The sequence below is a fragment of the Episyrphus balteatus genome, chromosome 2 (genome assembly GCF_945859705.1).
Source record: "Episyrphus balteatus chromosome 2, idEpiBalt1.1, whole genome shotgun sequence".
NCBI lineage: Eukaryota > Metazoa > Arthropoda > Insecta > Diptera > Syrphidae > Episyrphus > Episyrphus balteatus.
The window spans coordinates 124,118,622-124,140,171 of NC_079135.1; the positions used below are offsets into that span (position 1 = coordinate 124,118,622).

The 21,550-nt window shown below is 33.8% G+C and overlaps 2 protein-coding genes across 2 annotated transcripts; both read right to left on the minus strand.

The window, feature by feature from the left end:
* Nucleotides 1–91: 91 nt before the first annotated feature.
* On the minus strand, nt 92–2,330 carry LOC129912018 (choline transporter-like 1). Its single transcript, XM_055990100.1, has 8 exons — nt 2,093–2,330; nt 1,869–2,026; nt 1,494–1,813; nt 1,164–1,437; nt 820–1,099; nt 634–766; nt 326–574; nt 92–260 (listed from the first exon to the last, which is right to left on the minus strand). The coding sequence occupies exons 1-8, from the start codon at nt 2,176–2,178 to the stop codon at nt 120–122; spliced, it is 1,641 nt and encodes a 546-aa protein (XP_055846075.1). The 5' UTR covers nt 2,179–2,330; the 3' UTR covers nt 92–119.
* A 7,217-nt stretch (nt 2,331–9,547) lies between these two features.
* On the minus strand, nt 9,548–10,707 carry LOC129909211 (choline transporter-like 1). Its single transcript, XM_055986246.1, has 4 exons — nt 10,432–10,707; nt 10,241–10,373; nt 9,930–10,178; nt 9,548–9,862 (listed from the first exon to the last, which is right to left on the minus strand). Exons 1-4 carry the CDS (start codon nt 10,683–10,685, stop codon nt 9,746–9,748), a joined length of 753 nt encoding a protein of 250 aa, XP_055842221.1. The 5' UTR covers nt 10,686–10,707; the 3' UTR covers nt 9,548–9,745.
* Nucleotides 10,708–21,550: the final 10,843 nt, after the last annotated feature.

Consider the following 21,550-nt stretch of genomic DNA (forward strand, 5'->3'; position numbering starts at 1 on the left):
TTATTACAAGTACTTTTTTGGTTTATTTTACGTTTTCGAAATTATATCCTTAAATAACAAGATAAGCTATGTTATTAACTTTTTGAATAAGCATCATGAATTCTATTTGACTATTTTGTTTAGGCATTGGTTTTTTCCACAGAATTTTCACCAATCTTGGGAAAGAGTTCTATTAGATTCGATTTTTTAATAAATCGTTTCAATCTTCCATGTATCTGCTGATCCTCAGAAGCGCACAATAAAAGTGCATCAACTGTCATCTTAAAAAAAAAGTGATATATTCAAACTTTTTTTTCACAAAATTCCATAACCTTTAAAGACTTACCTCAACTACAGAAAAAACAATATGACCAATACAAAAAGCACACAATGTACTAAATAGCACTGGTGCCGTGTAGAAAAAGTATTCATGTCTATCCTGATTGAACAAATAATCCTTTCTTTCCTTTAGAAGTTTGATACCAACCAAACAAGTCAAAATTGCAACAAAGTATTTACTCAGGAACAAAATAAAAGCAAAAACTTCACTGATGTCCTTCAATTCCTTAGCGTTCTTAGCAAATATTTTCGAAGCCTGGGTAAAGTAATTTCGTAAAAATATCAACTTATTAGGAATTTCTTAGAGCATTTTACAACTTCACCAGCTGATCTCAAGCTAGTCGTTTCCATTGCAGCTGGAACATAAGCATTATGATTCCAAATTCTAATACGTTCGTCAAAATATTGCAAACGTTGTAGCCACAACAAGTTGGGATTTTGCTTGAATCTGAAATTATTTAAGAAAAATTATCTTGAGTTTTGTCAAAATTCATCCAATACTTTTTGAATATGGAGGTCCAAATAAATTTTGGAACATTAACCAATGCAAAAACTGCTGATCCTTTCGCAATAGTCCCCAAATGATATTTGAACAAAACTCCAATAGCGTGTAAGGATGGATTGTTAATAGAAGGTGTAAAATACCAAAATCCAATAGCAGCACCAATGCAAAATTCTTCAAACGCAAATATAAATTCAGTAGTCCATAACATTCCGATGGTAAAAATCCAAAATGTCTGCCGAATTGTCTTCATGTCAACGTACTCAATTTGCTCAAAAACTAAAGACTTTCTAAGTTAATAATACGTTTAAGTTCCAGTTGTATCACTGAAAAAGCTTCTTACGTCTTAGATCTTTGTATAAATCGATGAATGAGTCTTCTTTATTCGTTTTATAGTTTTCATCTATCAATGGTGAAGTGACAGGAGTCTTGGATGTCACTATACACAACAAAGTATAGCCCGAAAGATAAATCAGTAGACTCATGCAGAGTAGAGCAATAGTTGGAGCTATAATAAGACCCGGTAAGTTTTTCAAACAAGCCGCTACTTCGTCAAACAACAATTTTAGTCGATTCAAATGAAACATCCATACGAATATAACAGCTATTAATATTGTCTAAAAATGAACTTATTGACATAACAAATATCAGATTAGCAATGCTTCGCACTCACATTGACACACAAAGTGAAAAATGTTAAATATAAAATGATATCATTGTTAAATTGGACTTCGTCCAAAAAGTCCCACAAAATTCGATCGAACATTTCGTAAAATATTGATCCACCTTCGTTTCTGAACAGAATTTTTGGCTTAATATCATCTTCATCTTCTTCTGTGTGCAATCCAATTTTCTTATTAAATGGAAACTTATTGTAATTTGACCATAATTCAATACACAGAATTGCATTTGTAATAATCGTTGCCAAGCATATCAACCATGGTAGAAATTTCGGTAGCAAAAACATCAGAATCAGTATTATCAATGAAATTCCTAAAAATTTGTATCACTTTTGTCAATATTGAAGCTTATAAAAATTATATCTCACCAAAAGCAAATCCACATAAAGTCGCAACATAATTCCAAGATTGATAAACTGCTATGAAGAATATTTGGGCTAAGCCACCCTCATTAAGAAGATCATAAGATTGCTGAAGAATTTCAAGACGCTGTTTATCAGGTACACATCTATTTTTGAAATGAATACTGAATGGACAAAAAAAAAGAACATTATGTAAATCTTTTTTTCAAATAACTTTTTTTTTTAAATACTTCCTAGCGGTTAAAGATGGACAAGGACCCATTCTACGCATTATAACCTTGTCATGTTCATCTTTAAGTGTCATTCCTTCTTTCATTACATTCAAATCGTATCTGCATAGATGAGTATGATATTCTTCTTGATAGAATGCTATATCCTGGATATTGTACAATTTTCCAAAGGGACAATTTTCAACACATATTTTTAAAACACTATCGAGATTTTTTATATCGAAGTAAAATAAATATGGTTTCTCGGATGTGTCCCATCCAGACAAAGTAAAGTTTTCAAAGTGTTTGTTGTGGGTTTGGTTGCAAATGTTTCCATAAGAATCAACTCCATTTATAATTGCAGTATAGTTTCCGTAATTAATTGAGAATACAATTATTACAATCTGCAAAAAATTAGCTTATACCAAAAAATTTTAGTTAAACAAAATAAGAAAACAAATAGAAATCAAAAATGAATCGCATCGACTCGTTGACATCCTTGCCCAGTGCACACGTGCGTTTTTAACGAAAAAAAAAGTGATGTAATTTGTTGGAACTGTTGGTTAATTGAGAAAAAGTTGAAAAAAGACAATTTTTACACTGAAAAAAAAAAAATTAATTTTGATTTTTAAGAAGTTGGTAATTTAAAAAAAAAAGTTTTTTTTTTGTGTACCGAAAAACAAATCACTTCACACCATTTTATATTTATTGATACTTTTGAAAAATGTTTGAATATATTTTACTAAGCATGTAGCTTTTCTAGGTGCTTATATGGAAAACCAAAAAACATCAATGATTTTTACACTGAAAAACATTTTTGTATGTTGTGCTTTTTAAGTTGAAATGTCAACTTTAGCTTCTTTAGAGGAATGTTATATGGACAACATTTAATCAATTAAAAATTTTAAGTTAAATAAATAACATTTGAGGCTCAAATTTCGTAATTATAAATTAAAAAAAAGGGTCACTGAGGTGTATGCGTACTTTTTTTTGGGGTGAATAAAAACTAATTCTTCTATAATTTTTAAACTACGCGTAGAATAGCGAAAATAAAAGTTGGGCTATCCTGGGCTAATCTTGGGCAATCGAACCAGGCACGTTTGAAAAAAAATTAGCATTTGGGGGTGACAACTTCACATAGCCCATGGCAGTGTAGTTTTTCCTTCATTAGTTATAAGCAGGCATAGGATGTTGTGGAATTTGCCTTTTTTTTCTTCCTCAATCAAAAGCTAACTTACACAATTTACAATACTTGATTGAAGAAGTTCTCCAGATTTTGGACATACCTAATCAAGAGAGATTTGGAAGCTGCGAAAGGGGCAGTCGCAAAAGATGTTGTTGAGAAGTACAGACAGAGATACCCAAAGGAGATGGGAAACTTCTGACGTCATACGCGTTTGCCTACAAGCTCCGTCGGATACTTTTGGCTAAGTTAGCGTGAAAAATCGGACGCTTTTGGCTAAGTATGCGTAAAAAATCGTACATTTTTGGCTATAGGTATGCGTGAAAACACCGTAGCTACACTGTGCGTGTTTTTTACATTTATTCACGAATACAAAAGAGATTAGGTACATATTACAACAACACGAAATAAACAAATGGGTTTTGGGGGGTAAAACATACTAAAGTTTCCCGTCTCCTTTCGGTATCTCTGAGTACAGATCAGTTTTTTTTTTTGGCAAATAAGGGACTCGAGAGAGTTGAATAAATAAATTGAGTAATAAATGGGAACACAAATCAAGAGCTCCTGGCAAATGTTAAAATGGGTGATGTCGAGTGCTTTACTTGGGCTCCAGTCGTCTCTACAGATGTAGAGAGATCTTTAAGCTCCTTTAAAGCACTGTTAAGGGACAATCGCGGGCGCTTGTTAACTGAAAAATTAAAATAAACTCATGATTGTTCAAAATTACTACAATTAATTTTTATATTTCATTCTTTCTCTCAATAAATGCCTTTTTTTGCCTTTTTGGGAGTTTTATTTTGCCTTTTTTTAAGTTTTTAGCTCCACAAGGAAATATATAAGTGATGCGGAAGTACCTACTTAACATTAATATTAACGGATCAAAGTTCAGTTCCCTATTTTTGGGTCTAAACGAAACTTTTGAGTCTGCTCTGAGAAAATAAGTTTTTTTTTCATGATCAAAAGTATACTTAAACTTGTATTCCAAACTATACAGCTTGCTAATTGAATTAAAAAAATTTTGAAATAGTAAAAAATGTTTTATGAATTTTTTAATTTTGATCTTGAATATCTTTCAAATGATTAAATTATAATTTAGAATATATTTTTTAAAAAGCATGTTGTTTTGAAAACATATACTTTAAATTGATGCCGAAGTTGGGCAAATGACAAAAAAAATTGAATTTTTGAACTTTGACATCTTATAAATTCTAAGTGGTTTAACCGAGTTACATGTTTTATACATTGTTAAAAAGGTATATTTATCTTCTATCAGAAACTATACAAAAATCGAAAATGGGTAAAAAATTGTCGAAGCTAGAATTTTTTCAATGGGTGAAGGTCCAAAAAACCGTTTTTTGCCGGTAACTCCAGATTTTGGGGGTGTTAGGGGATTTTCAAATACCGTTTCGTATTCAGTGCGACTAGCTCTACAAAACCTGATAGGTCTCCGCCCGCGTATATTTTGAGTGTTACACCGTGTTATTAAAAAAAAAAGTATATAAGAACCCTTTGTTGTGGAACAATCTGTTTCCTACAATTTCAGGAATATGACAATTTTTAAAATTTGTTACAAAATAAGTATCGAAAAAAAACTAATTATTAGTTCTTTTCTCAGACTTTGAACCTCGATTTTTTTAAACGGTCTGATAAACGAAAAAAGTTTGCAAGGCATTTTTTTTGTAAAGAATATGTAAAGAAATTTCTTAAAAGTCAAATGATAAGAAAATGATTTTTTTTATATAAGATTGGTATTAAAAAGGGAAAAAGTGAAGCGGAGGATCTTCCCATTAAAACCCGTAGATTTTTGTTTTCAAATTTTGTTTTTGATTTTCCTTTATATTGATTTAATTTTGCTGCTTACCAAAAAACACCAGAATGTTAAAAATAAACAAAGCCATAGTATATCTTTGCAAGTTTTTTTGTTTTTATGAATATTTTGAAGACACATCATATCAGATTTTTTTTGTATTTTATATTTTTAGGACTTTCTACTCTATAATTTATAAACTAGCAAGTACTGACTAACTATAAGCCTCATGAAAAGTTTCAAAAATATGTTTTTTCTATTATTATTGAGTGTTTCAATTTAACAAGAAATATGTATTTACATACAAAAAATTTTATCGATATCAGAATATAAATATGTAGCTATATGCTATTATACATAGTATGGTCTTTATAAGGCTTTTAATTTTTTAACGTAGTTATAAATTCAAGTGAATAAAACCTTAGGGAAACATCTTATAGTATTAATTGAAAGCTTTTAAATAACTAATGACACGTAAGGGGTAGGAAGGTTAGATTAAGAGTTTTTTTTTACGTAAATAATGGATGGGTATATCAGAGGCATACGTTGAGTTGCCGGGGCCCCCCGGGGCAAAGACTAAATTTTCGGGCCCCTTTGATATTCATATCAAATAAAATAAATTGCACGACTGGGGTCGCACGTACTTGCTCTTATGCTTAAAGTAACTATAATTTTAAAGCTTTTTATTCAAGACATTTAAAATTTGATATTTTTAAGAAATTTCATAAGTAGTATAAAAAATTAAATCTGTTTTTATAATTAATTAAACTCCGTTTTAAATTATCTTAAAATAAAAAAAAAATATGCCATTTTATTTCTCGTATAAAAAGGTATTTTTAGAAAAAAATTTTCGAAAATTGTAGGAGCCGTTTTTTAAAAAAATAATTTTTTGTATATAAAAATTTTTTAACATTTTTCAAAAAAAAAAATGGTATGCCATTGTGAAGAAATAATTAATTTACACATAAAAACGAAATTTCAAAATTTTTCATTGATCCGTTTTCAAAAAATTGATTTTTCAAAAAAAAATTTTGAAATATTTTTTAAAAAACCAAAAATGCGTTTTTTGAAAATTTTCTAAAATTTTAATATTATCTTTACTTACACACTTTTGTATAAAAATTTTCATTTAAATCGGATTAATGTTGTACGAGATATTCAGAAACGAAAAATACCGTTCTATGACAGGTAAAATATTTTTTTTATTTAAAAAGTTGGCCCTTATGTGTAGTACTACACACAAAAATTTTAATCAAAATCGTTAGAGCCGTTTTTGAAAAAAATTAGCTTTTCTATTTCCGTTATATGGCAGGTACCGTTAGTTTTGGTCATAAAAAAAAAATTTCAATTTCCCCTCTAGGGAATCACCAAAAACTGCTAACTACCAAGTTTGAAGAAAATCACTTCACTCGTTTAGGCTGCAGCTCCAGATAGAGACAGACACACAGACAGACAGACAGACAGACAGACAGACAGACAGACAGACAGACAGACAGACAGACAGACAGACAGAATTGCCGGATCCACTTTTTTGGCATTCTCCATCATCGTAATGTCATGTAAAATTGTTATCTCGAGTTCGATTTTTTTTACGAATCCTAAACTTGCCCTATAGTACCTATATCGCAAGTAAAAAAGTACGTAGGTATACGCCATTCTTTTTTTTGAAGTTATACTTCTTATGGGAGGGTGGGTATGAAAATTTACTTTTTGACAAGAATGTCAAAGGGATTATGACGCGATCACCCTGGGTAGCAGGGCTGTCGTTTCACCTTTAGAGTAGGCAGTACTTTAGTATTTAAAAATGCAGTACGCCGCAGTACGGCAAACATAAAACACACAACACGTTGCAAGTTACATGTTTCATGTGGCAAGTTGCATGTGGAAAGTCGTATGTGGCAAGTTGCATGTGGCAAGTTGTATGTGGCAAGTTGCGTGTGGCAAGTTGCATGTGGCAAGTTGCGTGTGGCAAGTTGCATGTGGTAATTTCCATGTGGCAAGTTGCCAGGGTTGCAAAAAGCTCACATTTCAGCTCAGCTCACAGCTCAGCTCAAATTTGAGCTAGGTACCATAGCTTAGCTCATTTGAGCTGAGCTGAAAGTGAGCTGAGCTGAAAGTGAGCGCCCCAACTTCCAACGCCTATATCTCGGAATTTTGAAAAAAATGAAAAAAAAAATTTTTGATGCCAAAAGGTAGCGAGGACTCTAACCTACATTTGGGTACAACTCCCATCCCTGTTGGTGCACGCGTTCTCAAACCGGGTGAACTTAAAGGTAAAAAAAAAGTTAAGCCCGATTCTGAAAAAATAGGTATGATGTGGCGGTTTAACATGGAAGATGATTTTTTAAAAATCTGAGAATGTGCAAAGCGTAGGCCCATGACACAAGCTATCATTGGGTATCACTCCCAAAAATTGCTCTCAAGCGGTTTAGCTTCCAGGAGCATTCAAAGATTCGGGGATTTTTCGAAAAAAAATTTTACCCCAACTTTCAAACGCGATTTTCTCGGAATTTTGAAAAAAATCGAAAAACCGGATTATACCACTATCGGCTAGCTGAGAATATAAGCTTTCATATGGCACCACTCCCCTGTCATTAGATCAAAGCGTTCCAACGCCTATATCGCGGAATTTTGAAGAAAATGAAAATAAAATTTTTGATGCCAAAAGATAGCGGGGACTCTAACCTACATTTGGGTACAACTCCCATTCCTGTAGGTCCCCGCGTTCTCAAACCGGGTGAACTTAAAGGTAAAAAAAAAGTTAAGTCCGATTCTGAAAAAATAGGTATGATGTGGTGGTTTAACATGGAAGGCGATTTTTTAAAAATCTGATAATGTGCAAAGCGTAGGCCCATGACACAAGCTATCATTTGGCATCACTCCCAAAAATTGCTCTAAAGTGGTTAAGCTTCCAGGAGCGTTTAAAGATTCGGGGATTTTTCGAAAAAAAAATTTACCCCAACTTTCAAACGCGATTTTCTCGGAATTTTGAAAAAAATCGAAAAACCGGATTGTACCGGAATTTTTTTTTATGATAAAAAAAGAAATATTTTACTAAAAAAAATAGAAATATATTTACTATCAAAAACACCAAGAGAAAAGATCACGAAAAATTATCTGTCTTATTTATAAAAATATCTATGTGTTAAAATAATTCCATTAATAACTAGAACCAAACATCTTAAGCTATGGTGTTATATAAAAGTTTAAAATATCTTCATATTTCATTATACTTTCCAAATAAAAATCAATGTATCCTCTCACCCATCACAGCTCAGCTCAGCTCACTTTACCTTAGCTCACCCAACAGCTCAGCTCACCCCACCGACAGCTCAGCTCACCCAACAACTCAGCTCAACCTTCAGCTCAGCTCAAATGAGCTGAGCTATGGTACATATCTCAAAAGTGAGCTAGCTCAAAATTTGAGCTGAGCTGCGAGCTGAGCTCAGCTCACTTTTGAGCTTTGTAGCAACCCTGCAAGTTCCATATTGCTACTACTAGTGCTGAAGCACACACAATTCTCATAAAATTACCATATCGCACATTTTATGCGCAATCATTTACTTTCGTTAACCATATATAGTACGTTCTGAACCGCACAACATGAGTAAAGTTCACAGATTAAATTGAAAACTACATGGACGCAAGGAGGATGAAAGAATTAATTTATTGTTCACTTGATAAAAATGTAAAAAACGAAGTGTGGATTAATTAATTTAATAATAGAAATTAAAAAAATCAAATGAAATTCATTTATATATGTATACTGAATGAGAAGTATAACTTCAGTCGAGTGTACATGTGTACACCTGTACACACACTATTTTTTTTTTTTTGGGGAGGCTCTTAATGTAGTATTTGATGGTCGCTAAGATTATGCAAGTACCTAATATTTTTTGGAACTCTAAGACCATATTTGATTTTTCTTTCAAATAAGTAATTTATTTTGTTGGGGGCCCTGAGGTAATATTTTTTAAGGTGAATTCTTTATATTATGTGGCTGATTACTAATGCATTAAACTGAAGAATATAATTTCTCTCTTGTGTCCGAAATGATTTATATAAAATATATTATCTTTTTGCTTCGTTACTTTTTTATAATAAGTCTCCTTCTCTGTATAGTCTCCAGTTGAAGCCCTGGCGTTGATCGGGGGCCCCGATGCACCGCCCCGCATGTCCCAATGGTGTGTACGCCACTGAAGTATAGTCGTATTTAGGTAGAGGTTTATAGTTTTTAATACAAAAACCTAGATTGTACCTTTTATTAAATAAAACTGTAAGGTGCATAATAATATGACAAGTCTGTTATACCGAAATCTTTTTAAATTGGTATTTTTTTTAAAGATATGCCGGTAAAATGAGAAGAGAATAAAAAGAAGTTATGGCAATACTCCAATAAAGAATTTTAAACCTTTTGCTTAAACTACAAACTTCTGAGAAATGCTTTAAAAAAATAATGGTAGATTTTTTCGTTTGAGAATATATTTAATTTCTATATGCTTTCAACGGAATAAAGATTCCAATGCTGATTCATAAACAATAAATGTTTGTTGTCTGAGCTAAAAAGAACTTATTTGTTAAAATACTATAATAAGCTTTGAAGTTATGCGGTAATGTACAACTTCAAATTCTCAAAAACTGATTTTTATACATAAACAACTTTTTACCAACGCCACTTTTTTGGTTAGGTATCAGTGTTTTGAAACAGCTTTATAAAATTAGATTTCCTAATATCACGCTTCAATCTTCCATTCATCTGGTGATCTTCACAAGTGCAAAGTAAAAGTACATCAACTGTCATCTTCAAGAAGTGAAACATAATAAGTCAGACTGTTTCGAAATTGCAATATATATTTCTATTAGCTTACCTCAACCACAGCAAACACAATATGAGCAATACAAAAAGCACAAATTGTACTAAACATTACTGGTGCCATATAAAAGAAGATTTCATGCCTGTCTTCATTGAACAAATAATCTTTTCTGTCCTTCAGAAGCTTAACACCAATCAAACAAGTCAGATTAGCAACAAAGAATTTGCTCAGGAACAAAACGAAACCAAAAACTTTACTGATGTCTTCCAACTCCATAGCGTTTTTGGAAAATATTTTCGAAGCCTGGGGAAAAAAATTCGTTAAAATATCAACTTATTAGGAATTTCTTTGAGCATTAATTTTACAACTTCAGCAGCTGATTTCAAGTTTGTCGTTTCCATTGCAGCTGGAACATAAGCCTCATGATTCCAAATTTTAAGTCGTTCCTCAAAAAATTCTAATCGTTGTAGCCACAACAAGTTGAGATTTTGCTTGAATCTGAAATATTATTATAGAGAAAAAATCATCTTGAGATTTGGCAAAATTGATTCAATACTTTTTGAACAGGGAGGTGTAGACCAATCTTGGAACCTTAACCAATGCAAAAACTGCTGATCCGTTCGCAATAGTCCCCAAATGATATTTGAACAAAATTCCAATAGCGTTTAGGGATGGATGGTTGATAGAAGGTGTAAAATACCAAAACCCAATCGCTGCACTAATGCAAAACTCTTCAAATGCAAATATAAATTCAGTTGTCCATAACATTCCGATGATAAAAATCCAAAATGTCTGCCGAATTGTCTTCATGTCAACATACTCAATTTGCTCAAAAACTAAAGAGTTTCTATGTTAAAAATACTTTTAACTTAAACTTCAGCTCTCAGCTGTATCACTGAAAATACTTCTTACGTCTCTGATCTTTATACAGATCTATGAATGAACCATCTTCATTCCCCGTATAATATTCATCAATCGTTGGTGATATGACAGGCATCTTGGATGTTGTTATACACAACAAAGTGTAGCCCGAAAGAAAAATCAGTAGACTCATGCTGAGAAGAGCAATAGTTGGAGCTATAATAAGTCCTGGTAAGCTTTTCACACAAGTCGCTGCTTCGTCAAACAACAATTTTAGTTGATTAAAATGCATCACCCATATCAATATTAAAGCTATTAATAATATCTAAAAAACAAACTTATTGAGATAAGAAATAGCAAATTAGCAATGCTTCACACTCACATTTAAGCACAATGTGAAAAATGTTAAATATAAAATGATATCATTGTTAAACTGAACTTCGTCTAAACGGTCCCACAAAATTCGTTCGAAAAATTCATAAAATATTGCACCTTCGTTTCTGAAAAGAATTTTATCCTCTACATCTTCATCCTTATTATACGGAAGCTTATTGTAATTTGGCCATAATTCAATACAAAGAGCTATATTTGTAATAATCGTAAAGACACATATCAGCCATGGTAGGATTTTTGACAACCAAAACATCAGAAGCAAGAGTATTAATGAAATCCCTAAAAATTTGAATCAGTATTGTTAATATGCAGTTTTATAAAAATACTCATACCAAAAGCAAATCCACATAAAGTCGCAACATAATTCCAAGATTGGTAAACTGCTATGAAGAACATTTGGTCTAAGCCACCCGCATTAAGAAGATCATAAGATTCCTGAAGAACTTCAAGGCGTTTATTATCAGGTAGACATCTATTTTTGAAATGAATACTGAATGCAATTGAGAAAAAAAAAAAAACAGTTTAATTTATTTCTTTTTTTTTTTTTTTTTATGACTTTTGTAAGACCTATAAGTGGCTTTAGATGGACATGGACCCATCCTGCGCATAGGACTTTTTTCATTTTCATCATTTATTCTCATTCCTGCTTTCATTACATTGAAATCATAGCTACATAGTTGAGTATGGAATTCATCTTGATATTGAAACATTTCTTGGACACTATTAATGTCGCCTTTGGGACAATTTTCAACACATATTCTTACAACAAAATCGTAATTTTTGAAGTTATACTTCTTATGGGAGGGTGGGTATGAAAATTTACTTTTTGACAAGAATGTCAAAGGGATTATGACGCGATCACCCTGGGTAGCAGGGCTGTCGTTTCACCTTTAGAGTAGGCAGTACTTTAGTATTTAAAAATGCAGTACGCCGCAGTACGGCAAACATAAAACACACAACACGTTGCAAGTAACATGTTTCATGTGGCAAGTTGCATGTAGCAAGTTGTATGTGGCAAGTTGCATGTGGCAAGTTGCATGTGGCAAGTTGCATGTGGCAAGTTGCATGTGGTAATTTCCATGTGGCAAGTTGCCAGGGTTGCAAAAAGCTCACATTTCAGCTCAGCTCACAGCTCAGCTCAAACTTGAGCTAGGTACCATAGCTTAGCTCATTTGAGCTGAGCTGAAAGTGAGCGCCCCAACTTCCAACGCCTATATCTCGAAATTTTGAAGAAAATGAAAAAATTTTTTTTTGATGCCAAAAGGTAGCGTGGACTCTAACCTACATTTGGGTACAACTCTCATCCCTGTAGGTCTACGCGTTCTCAAACCGGGAGAACTTAAAAGTAAAAAAAAAATAGGCACGATTCTGAAAAAATAGGCATGATGTGGCGGTTTAACATGGAAGGCGATTTTTTAAAAATCTGACAATGTGCAAAGCGTAGGCCCATGACACAAGCTATCATTTGGCATCACTCCCAAAAATTGCTCTCAAGCGGTTTAGCTTCCAGGAGCGTTCAAAGATTCGGGGATTTTACGAAAAAAAATTTAACCCAACTTTCAAACGCGATTTTCTCGGAATTTTGAAAAAAATCGAAGAACCGGATTATACCACTATCGGGTAGCTGAGAATATAAGCTTTCATATGGCACCACTCCCCTGTCTCTAGATCAAAGCGTTCAGCTCCCAGAAGTTTTTTCGCGCCCCCAACTTCCAACGCCTATATCGCGGAATTTTGAAGAAAATGAAAATAAAATGTTTGATGCCAAAAGGTAGCGGGGACTCAAACCTACATTTGGGTACAACTCCTATCCCTGTAGGTCCACGCGTTCTCAAACCGGGAGAACTTAAAAGTAAAAAAAAAATAGGCACGATTCTGAAAAAATAGGCATGATGTGGCGGTTTAACATGGAAGGCGATTTTTTAAAAATCTGAAAATGTGCAAAGCGTAGGCCCATGACAAAAGCTATCATTTGGCATCACTTTCAAAAATTGCTCTCAAGCGGTTTAGCTTCCAGGAGCGTTCAAAGATTCGAGGATTTTTCGAAAAAAAAAATTTACCCCAACTTTCAAACACGATTTTCTCGAAATTTTGAAAAAAGTCGAAACACCGATAAAAAAGAAATATTTTACTAAAAAAATAGAAATATATTTATTATTAAAAAACCAAGAAAAAAGATCACGAAAAATTATCTGTTTTATTTATAAAAATATCCATGTGTTAAAATAATTCCATTAATAACTAGAACCAAACATCTTAAGCTATGGTGTTTTATAAAAGTTTAAAATATCTTCATATTTCATTATACTTTCCAAATAAAAATCAATGTATCCTCTCACCCATCACAGCTCAGCTCAGCTCACTTTACCTTAGCTCACCCAACAGCTCAGCTCAGCTCACCGACAGCTCAGCTCACCCAACAGCTCAGCTCAACCATCAGCTCAGCTCAAATGAGCTGAGCTATTGGTACATAGCTCAAAAGTGAGCTAGCTCAAAATTTGAGCTGACCTGTGAGCTGAGCTCAGCTAACTTTTGAGCTTTGTAGCAACCCTGCAAGTTCCATATTGCTACTACTAGTGCTGAAGCACACACAATTCTCATAAAATTACCATATCGCACATTTTATGAGCAATTCATTTACTTTCGTTAACCATATACCGTACGTTCTGAACCGCACAACATGAGTAAATTTCACAGAATAAATTGAAAACTACATGGACGCAAGGAGGATGAAAGAATTAATTTATTGTTCACTTGATAAAAATGTAAAAAAACGAATTGTGGATTAATTAATTTAATAATAGAAGTTAAAAATATCAAATGAAATTCATTTACATATACTGAATGAGAAGTATAACTTCAGTCGCGTGTACATGTGTACACACACTCTTTTTTTTTTTATATCGAAATATAATAAATATGGTTTTTCGGATGTGTCTCTTCCAGAAAGTGTAAAGTTTTCATAACGTTTGTTGTGGGTTTGGTTGCAAATGTTTCCATAAGAATCGACTCCATTTATAACGGCGGTATAGTTTCCGTAATAAATTGAGGACACAATTATTACAATCTGCAGAAAAAGAGTTATAATCCAGCATTAAAAGATAAAAAAAAGTTGTCAAAGAAAGGAGTGTTCTAAATCCATTAGTCTCGTTATGATGTATATGTCAATGTCATACATTTTCTAATTTGATCATCGGTCAGTCTCTTTCCCTACTCTTTTACTCGCAACATAAAAGAAATCCAAAAGGAGAATTTTGGGGGACTCTGAGCTTTTAAATCAGATGTCCTTCAAGTTATAAACTAACAATTTTTCAAAATTTATTTTAAATATAAATACAAATTAGAACACGTATACGCCACAGTGCATTTGGAAAACGTGCTAATAATGCGGACAAATTACTCTAATTTTTCTTTAAAAAAATATATAAATTTTGTGTTTTTTTTTTTTAATTTTGTTTTAGCTTAACATTGATTTAATTTCTATTACTTACCAAAATACACCAAAATGTCAAAAATAAGCAAAGCCATAATATATCCTTGCAAGTTTTTTTGTTTTTATGAATATTTTGATGGCACTTCATATTAGGTATTTTTATTTTCTATACCTATTGTGTATTAAATTACTTTCTTCTCTATATAATTATAAACTTGCAAGCACTCTACTTGGCTGACTAACTAAACAGTTTATAAAGAGTTTCAAGGATATGTTTTTTTATTGATTGTATGGTATATTGAATATTTATGGGTTTAGAAATGCTTTTAATTTTATATTACATATTATTAATTCAGTAGAATTATCCCTTAGGCAACAATCTTAAAGCATTAAATGAAAGCCTAACTAATCCCAATCAAGGGGTAAGGCAGGTCAATTTAATAGGTTTATACATAAATAGCGGGTGGGTGCTTTTTTGTAGTAGAAAAATAAAAAAAAACAATAACAGGGACGTTCATGCGATCATGTCCCGAGCATATCCCGAAGGTGTCCCAAACATGCATGAGCCTGTTCCTAGCATGTCCCGAGCATGTCCCGAAAATGTCCCGAGCATGTCCCGAAGATGTCCCGAAGATGTCCCGAGTATGTCCCGAGCATGTCCCGAGCATGTCCCGAGCATGTCCCAAAGATATCCCGAAGATGTTTCGAGCATGTCCCGAAGATGTCCCGAGCATGTCCCGAAGATGTCATGTGTAATGTGTCATCTGTCACCTGTTACCTGTCACCTGTCACCTGTCACCTGTCTCCTGTCATCTGTCATCTGTCATCTGTCTTCTGTCATCTGTCATCTGTCATCTGTCATCTGTCATCTGTCATCTGTCATCTGTCATCTGTCATCTGTCATCTGTCATCTGTCATCTGTCATCTGTCATCTGTCATCTGTCATCTGTCATCTGTCATCTGTCATCTGTCATCTGTCATCTGTCATCTGTCATCTGTCATCTGTCATCTGTCATCTGTCATCTGTCATCTGTCATCTGTCATCTGTCATCTGTCATCTGTCATCTGTCATCTGTCATCTGTCATCTGTCATCTGTCATCTGTCATCTGTCATCTGTCATCTGTCATCTGTCATCTGTCATCTGTCATCTGTCATCTGTCATCTGTCATCTGTCATCTGTCATCTGTCATCTGTCATCTGTCATCTGTCATCTGTCATCTGTCATCTGTCATCTGTCATCTGTCATCTGTCATCTGTCATCTGTCATCTGTCATCTGTCATCTGTCATCTGTCATCTGTCATCTGTCATCTGTCATCTGTCATCTGTCATCTGTCATCTGTCATCTGTCATCTGTCATCTGTCATCTGTCATCTGTCATCTGTCATCTGTCATCTGTCATCTGTCATCTGTCATCTGTCATCTGTCATCTGTCATCTGTCATCTGTCATCTGTCATCTGTCATCTGTCATCTGTCATCTGTCATCTGTCATCTGTCATCTGTCATCTGTCATCTGTCATCTGTCATCTGTCATCTGTCATCTGTCATCTGTCATCTGTCATCTGTCATCTGTCATCTGTCATCTGTCATCTGTCATCTGTCATCTGTCATCTGTCATCTGTCATCTGTCATCTGTCATCTGTCATCTGTCATCTGTCATCTGTCATCTGTCATCTGTCATCTGTCATCTGTCATCTGTCATCTGTCATCTGTCATCTGTCATCTGTCATCTGTCATCTGTCATGTCATGTCATGTCATGTCATGTCATGTCATGTCATGTCATGTCATGTCATGTCATGTCATGTCATGTCATGTCATGTCATGTCATGTCATGTCATGTCATGTCATGTCATGTCATGTCATGTCATGTCATGTCATGTCATGTCATGTCATGTCATGTCATGTCATGTCATGTCATGTCATGTCATGTCATGTCATGTCATGTCATGTCATGTCATGTCATGTCATGTCATGTCATGTCATGTCATGTCATGTCATGTCATGTCATGTCATGTCATGTCATGTCATGTCATGTCATGTCATGTCATGTCATGTCATGTCATGTCATGTCATGTCATGTCATGTCATGTCATGTCATGTCATGTCATGTCATGTCATGTCATGTCATGTCATGTCATGTCATGTCATGTCATGTCATGTCATGTCATGTCATGTCATGTCATGTCATGTCATGTCATGTCATGTCATGTCATGTCATGTCATGTCATGTCATGTCATGTCATGTCATGTCATGTCATGTCATGTCATGTCATGTCATGTCATGTCATGTCATGTCATGTCATGTCATGTCATGTCATGTCATGTCATGTCATGTCATGTCATGTCATGTCATGTCATGTCATGTCATGTCATGTCATGTCATGTCATGTCATGTCATGTCATGTCATGTCATGTCATGTCATGTCATGTCATGTCATGTCATGTCATGTCATGTCATGTCATGTCATGTCATGTCATGTCATGTCATGTCATGTCATGTCATGTCATGTCATGTCATGTCATGTCATGTCATGTCATGTCATGTCATGTCATGTCATGTCATGTCATGTCATGTCATGTCATGTCATGTCATGTCATGTCATGTCATGTCATGTCATGTCATGTCATGTCATGTCATGTCATGTCATGTCATGTCATGTCATGTCATGTCATGTCATGTCATGTCATGTCATGTCATGTCATGTCATGTCATGTCATGTCATGTCATCTGTCATCTGTCATCTGTCATCTGTCATCTGTCATCTGTCATCTGTCATCTGTCATCTGTCATCTGTCATCTGTCATCTGTCATCTGTCATCTGTCATCTGTCATCTGTCATCTGTCATCTGTCATCTGTCATCTGTCATCTGTCATCTGTCATCTGTCATCTGTCATCTGTCATCTGTCATCTGTCATCTGTCATCTGTCATCTGTCATCTGTCATCTGTCATCTGTCATCTGTCATCTGTCATCTGTCATCTGTCATCTGTCATCTGTCATCTGTCATCTGTCATCTGTCATCTGTCATCTGTCATCTGTCATCTGTCATCTGTCATCTGTCATCTGTCATCTGTCATCTGTCATCTGTCATCTGTCATCTGTCATCTGTCATCTGTCATCTGTCATCTGTCATCTGTCATCTGTCATCTGTCATCTGTCATCTGTCATCTGTCATCTGTCATTTCATCTGTCATCTGTCATCTGTCATCTGTCATCTGTCATCTTGTTGTTGTTGTTGTTGTTGTTGTTGTTGTTGTTGTTGTTGTTGTTGTTGTTGTTGTTGTTGTTGTTGTTGTTGTTGTTGTTGTTGTTGTTGTTGTTGTTGTTGTTGTTGTTGTTGTTGTTGTTGTTGGTGTTGTTGTTGCTGTTGTTGTTGTTGTTGTTGTTGTTGTTGTTGTTGTTGTTGTTGTTGTTGTTGTTGTTGTTGTTGTTGTTGTTGTTGTTGTTGTTGTTGTTGTTGTTGTTGTTGTTGTTGTTGTTGTTGTTGTTGTTGTTGTTGTTGTTGTTGTTGTTGTTGTTGTTGTTGTTGTTGTTGTTGTTGTTGTTGTTGTTGTTGTTGTTGTTGTTGTTGTTGTTGTTGTTGTTGTTGTTGTTGTTGTTGATGTTGGTGTTGTTGTTGCTGTTGTTGTTGTTGTTGTTGTTGTTGTTGTTGTTGTTGTTGTTGTTGTTGTTGTTGTTGTTGTTGTTGTTGTTGTTGTTGTTGTTGTTGTTGTTGTTGTTGTTGTTGTTGTTGTTGTTGTTGTTGTTGTTGTTGTTGTTGTTGTTGTTGTTGTTGTTTTTGGTTGATTGTAGTTTTAAATAATAAACAATATAATTCTGGTGCTATTTAAAAGGATTTATTAAAAAAAAACAACAATTGAAATAATAATGTATTTCCCCCATTAACAGTTGTTTTTAAATAGCTTTATAATAATTGATTTCCTAGCAAAACCGTTCAGTTTTCCATTCATCTGATGATCCTCACAAGCGCACAATAAAAGTGAATCAACGGTCATCTCCAAAAATTGAAATATAATTTAACTGTTTCAAAATTGAAAAACTTTGCTTACCTTAACCACAGAAAATACAATATGAGCAATACAAAATGCACAAACTGTACTAAATATTACTGGTGCCGCATAGAAGAAGTATTCAAGTCTGTCTTCATTGAACAAATAATCCTTTCTTTCTTTCATCAGTTTGACACTGACTAAGCAAGTCAATACTGTCACAAACATTTTGCTCAAAAACAAAACATAACCAAAAACATTGTTGATTCTTTCAATTTGGTCAGCATTTTTAGAATATATTTTTTGAGCCTAGAAAAGTTATCTAGTCACATATTTTTCACATTTTAGACTATTTTGAAGCCCTTACAATTTTAGCAGCTGGATGCAAATTAATTGTTTCCATTGCAGCTGGAACGTAAGCATTATGGTTCCAAATTTCAATTCGTTCCTCAACAAATTGTAAACGTTGAATCCAAATCAGGTTGACTTTTTGCTTGAATCTGAAATTATTTAAGATAAATCATATTGGGTTTGGCAAAGTTGATATCAATACCTTTTGATTATTAATGTGTACACCAATCTTGGAACTTTTAACAATGCATTAACTGCTGATCCCTTTGCAATAGTCCCCAAATGATATTTCAATAAAACCTTAATAGCTTTTAGGGAAGGATAGCTGCTTGATGGTGTAAAATACCAAAACCCAACAGCTGCACCAATGCAAAATTCTTCAAACGCATATATAAATTCAGTTGTCCATAACATTCCGATGATGAAAATCCAAAATATCTGCCGAATTTCCTTCAAGTCAACAAACTCAATTTGCTGAAAAACTTTAATCTTTTCTAGTTCAATTTTTGACGAAGAATAATTGAAAAATATTCTTACGTCTTTGATCTTTGAATTGATCTATAAATGAACCACCATCATTCCCCGTATAATATTCATCAATCGTTGGTGATATGACAGGCATCTTGGATGTTGTTATACACAACAAAGTGTAGCCTGAAAGAAAAATCAATAGACTCATGCAGAGTAGAGCAATGGTTGGAGCTATTATAAGTCCAGGTAAGTTTTTCACACAAGCCGCTGCTTCGTCAAACAACAATTTTAGTTGATTCAAATGAATCACCCATATCAGTGTTAAAGTTGTCAAAATCATCTGAAAAGGAACTTTTTGGCATTGGAACAACAAATAAACAGCGCACACACTCACAGTGGTACAAAATGTGAAAAATGTTAAATATAAAATAAAAACATTGTTAAACTGGACTTCGTCTATAAGGTCCCATAAAATTCGGTCATACATATCAATAAAGAAGATTTCATCATCGACTTTGAAGAGAGTCCTAGGCGTAGGTTCATCTTCTCCTTCTAAATATTCAATCGTCTTATCATATGGAAACTTATTGTAATTTGACCAAAGTTCAGTAAAAAGAGCCGCATTTGTAATAATCGTAGCCAAACATATCAACCATGTTAGAACTTTTGGTAGCCAAAACATCAGAACCAGGATTATCAATGAAACAGCTGAAAATTTGAATCAGTTCTGTAAAAATATTTTAGTTTTATAAAAATACTCTCTTACTTAAAGCAAATCCACATAAAATGGCAACATAATTCCAAGATTGGTAAACTGCTATGAAGAACATTTGGTCTAGGCCACCAGCATTCAGAAGATCATAAGATTCCTGAAGAATTTCCAGACGTTGCTCATCAGGTAGACATCTATTTAAAATTGTTTTTTTAAACTTTTTTTCTAGTGATTTTTTATTTTTTTATTTTTTTAAACACCTTGAAGTGGTTTTACCAGGACACGGACCAATGCTACGCATTAGTTGTTTGGCATCGGCTCTTGTCATTGTCATTGAAGATCTATATAAATTAACATCATAAAAGCATAATTGAGTTTGATATTCTATTTGGTAAAAAAATAAATCCAGAAGATTGTCAAACGTTCCTAAGGGACAATTTTCAACACATAGTTTTACAACGCCATCTAGATTTCTTATATCGAAGTATAATAAATATGGTTTTGTGGATGTGTCTGTTCCAGATAGTGAAAAGTTTTCAAAGCGTTTGTTGTGAGTTTGATTGCATATGTTGCCAAATGAATCGGCTCCATATATAGCGGCAGCATAGTTTCCGTAATGAATTGAAAATGTAATGATAACAATCTGCAAAAAAAAAAAAAAAAGAGTTTTCAAATGAACATATCCGGAAATTATAGCGCACGTATAAGCTGAACCTTCAATATCTTTACTACGAACAACTTTTTTTACTTAAATATTTTTTTTTACTTAAGTAGTATGAGTATCGGTCATAGTGAAATTTAAGGAATGTGCCAATAACCAGGCAAGGTTAAGGTGGGAAGAGAAACAGTTTTCACTGAACGAACTCGCTTCAGGCTCTGTGATGCTGAATGGGAACTGAATCTTAAGACGATGGATGCTTTCTTGGGCGATGGAAATAATTCAGGTTAAAGCTATTTCAACAAAATGTTCAACAACTGTAATCAAGAAGTAATGCCTAAAGTGAACAACATTTACGAGTACCCTTTCGAGGAAAAGGTGTATTCACTGGGACGAACTAAATCGGAGTAGGAACCAAGTATCTTGGCCGTCAGCGTGACTGGCTGTTATGCGGACGTCTGTTGTATGGGCAAAACCTACTTTTTAGAAGATAACTTATTGCTACATTTAACAGCTCAAACGAGACTAAATGCCAGCGGAAACCTCAGGACTTTTCACAGATCGTAAGACACTTCAATTTTTAACTGACTTCAAAAAAGGAATTTTCAATTTGACTGTATTTTTGTTTGTTTATGTTTGTTACCGCAGAAGTTTCGATTTTTCGATTTTTATAATTTTTTTTTTCTTTGTGTCCCAAATCAATTTGATCCAGTCCTGACTAGGAATCCATCCAAAAACCATATAAGTAAATAGAATTTTTTTTAAACATAAGAATCTTAGAGTCTTTCTTTTTAGGAACCAACGA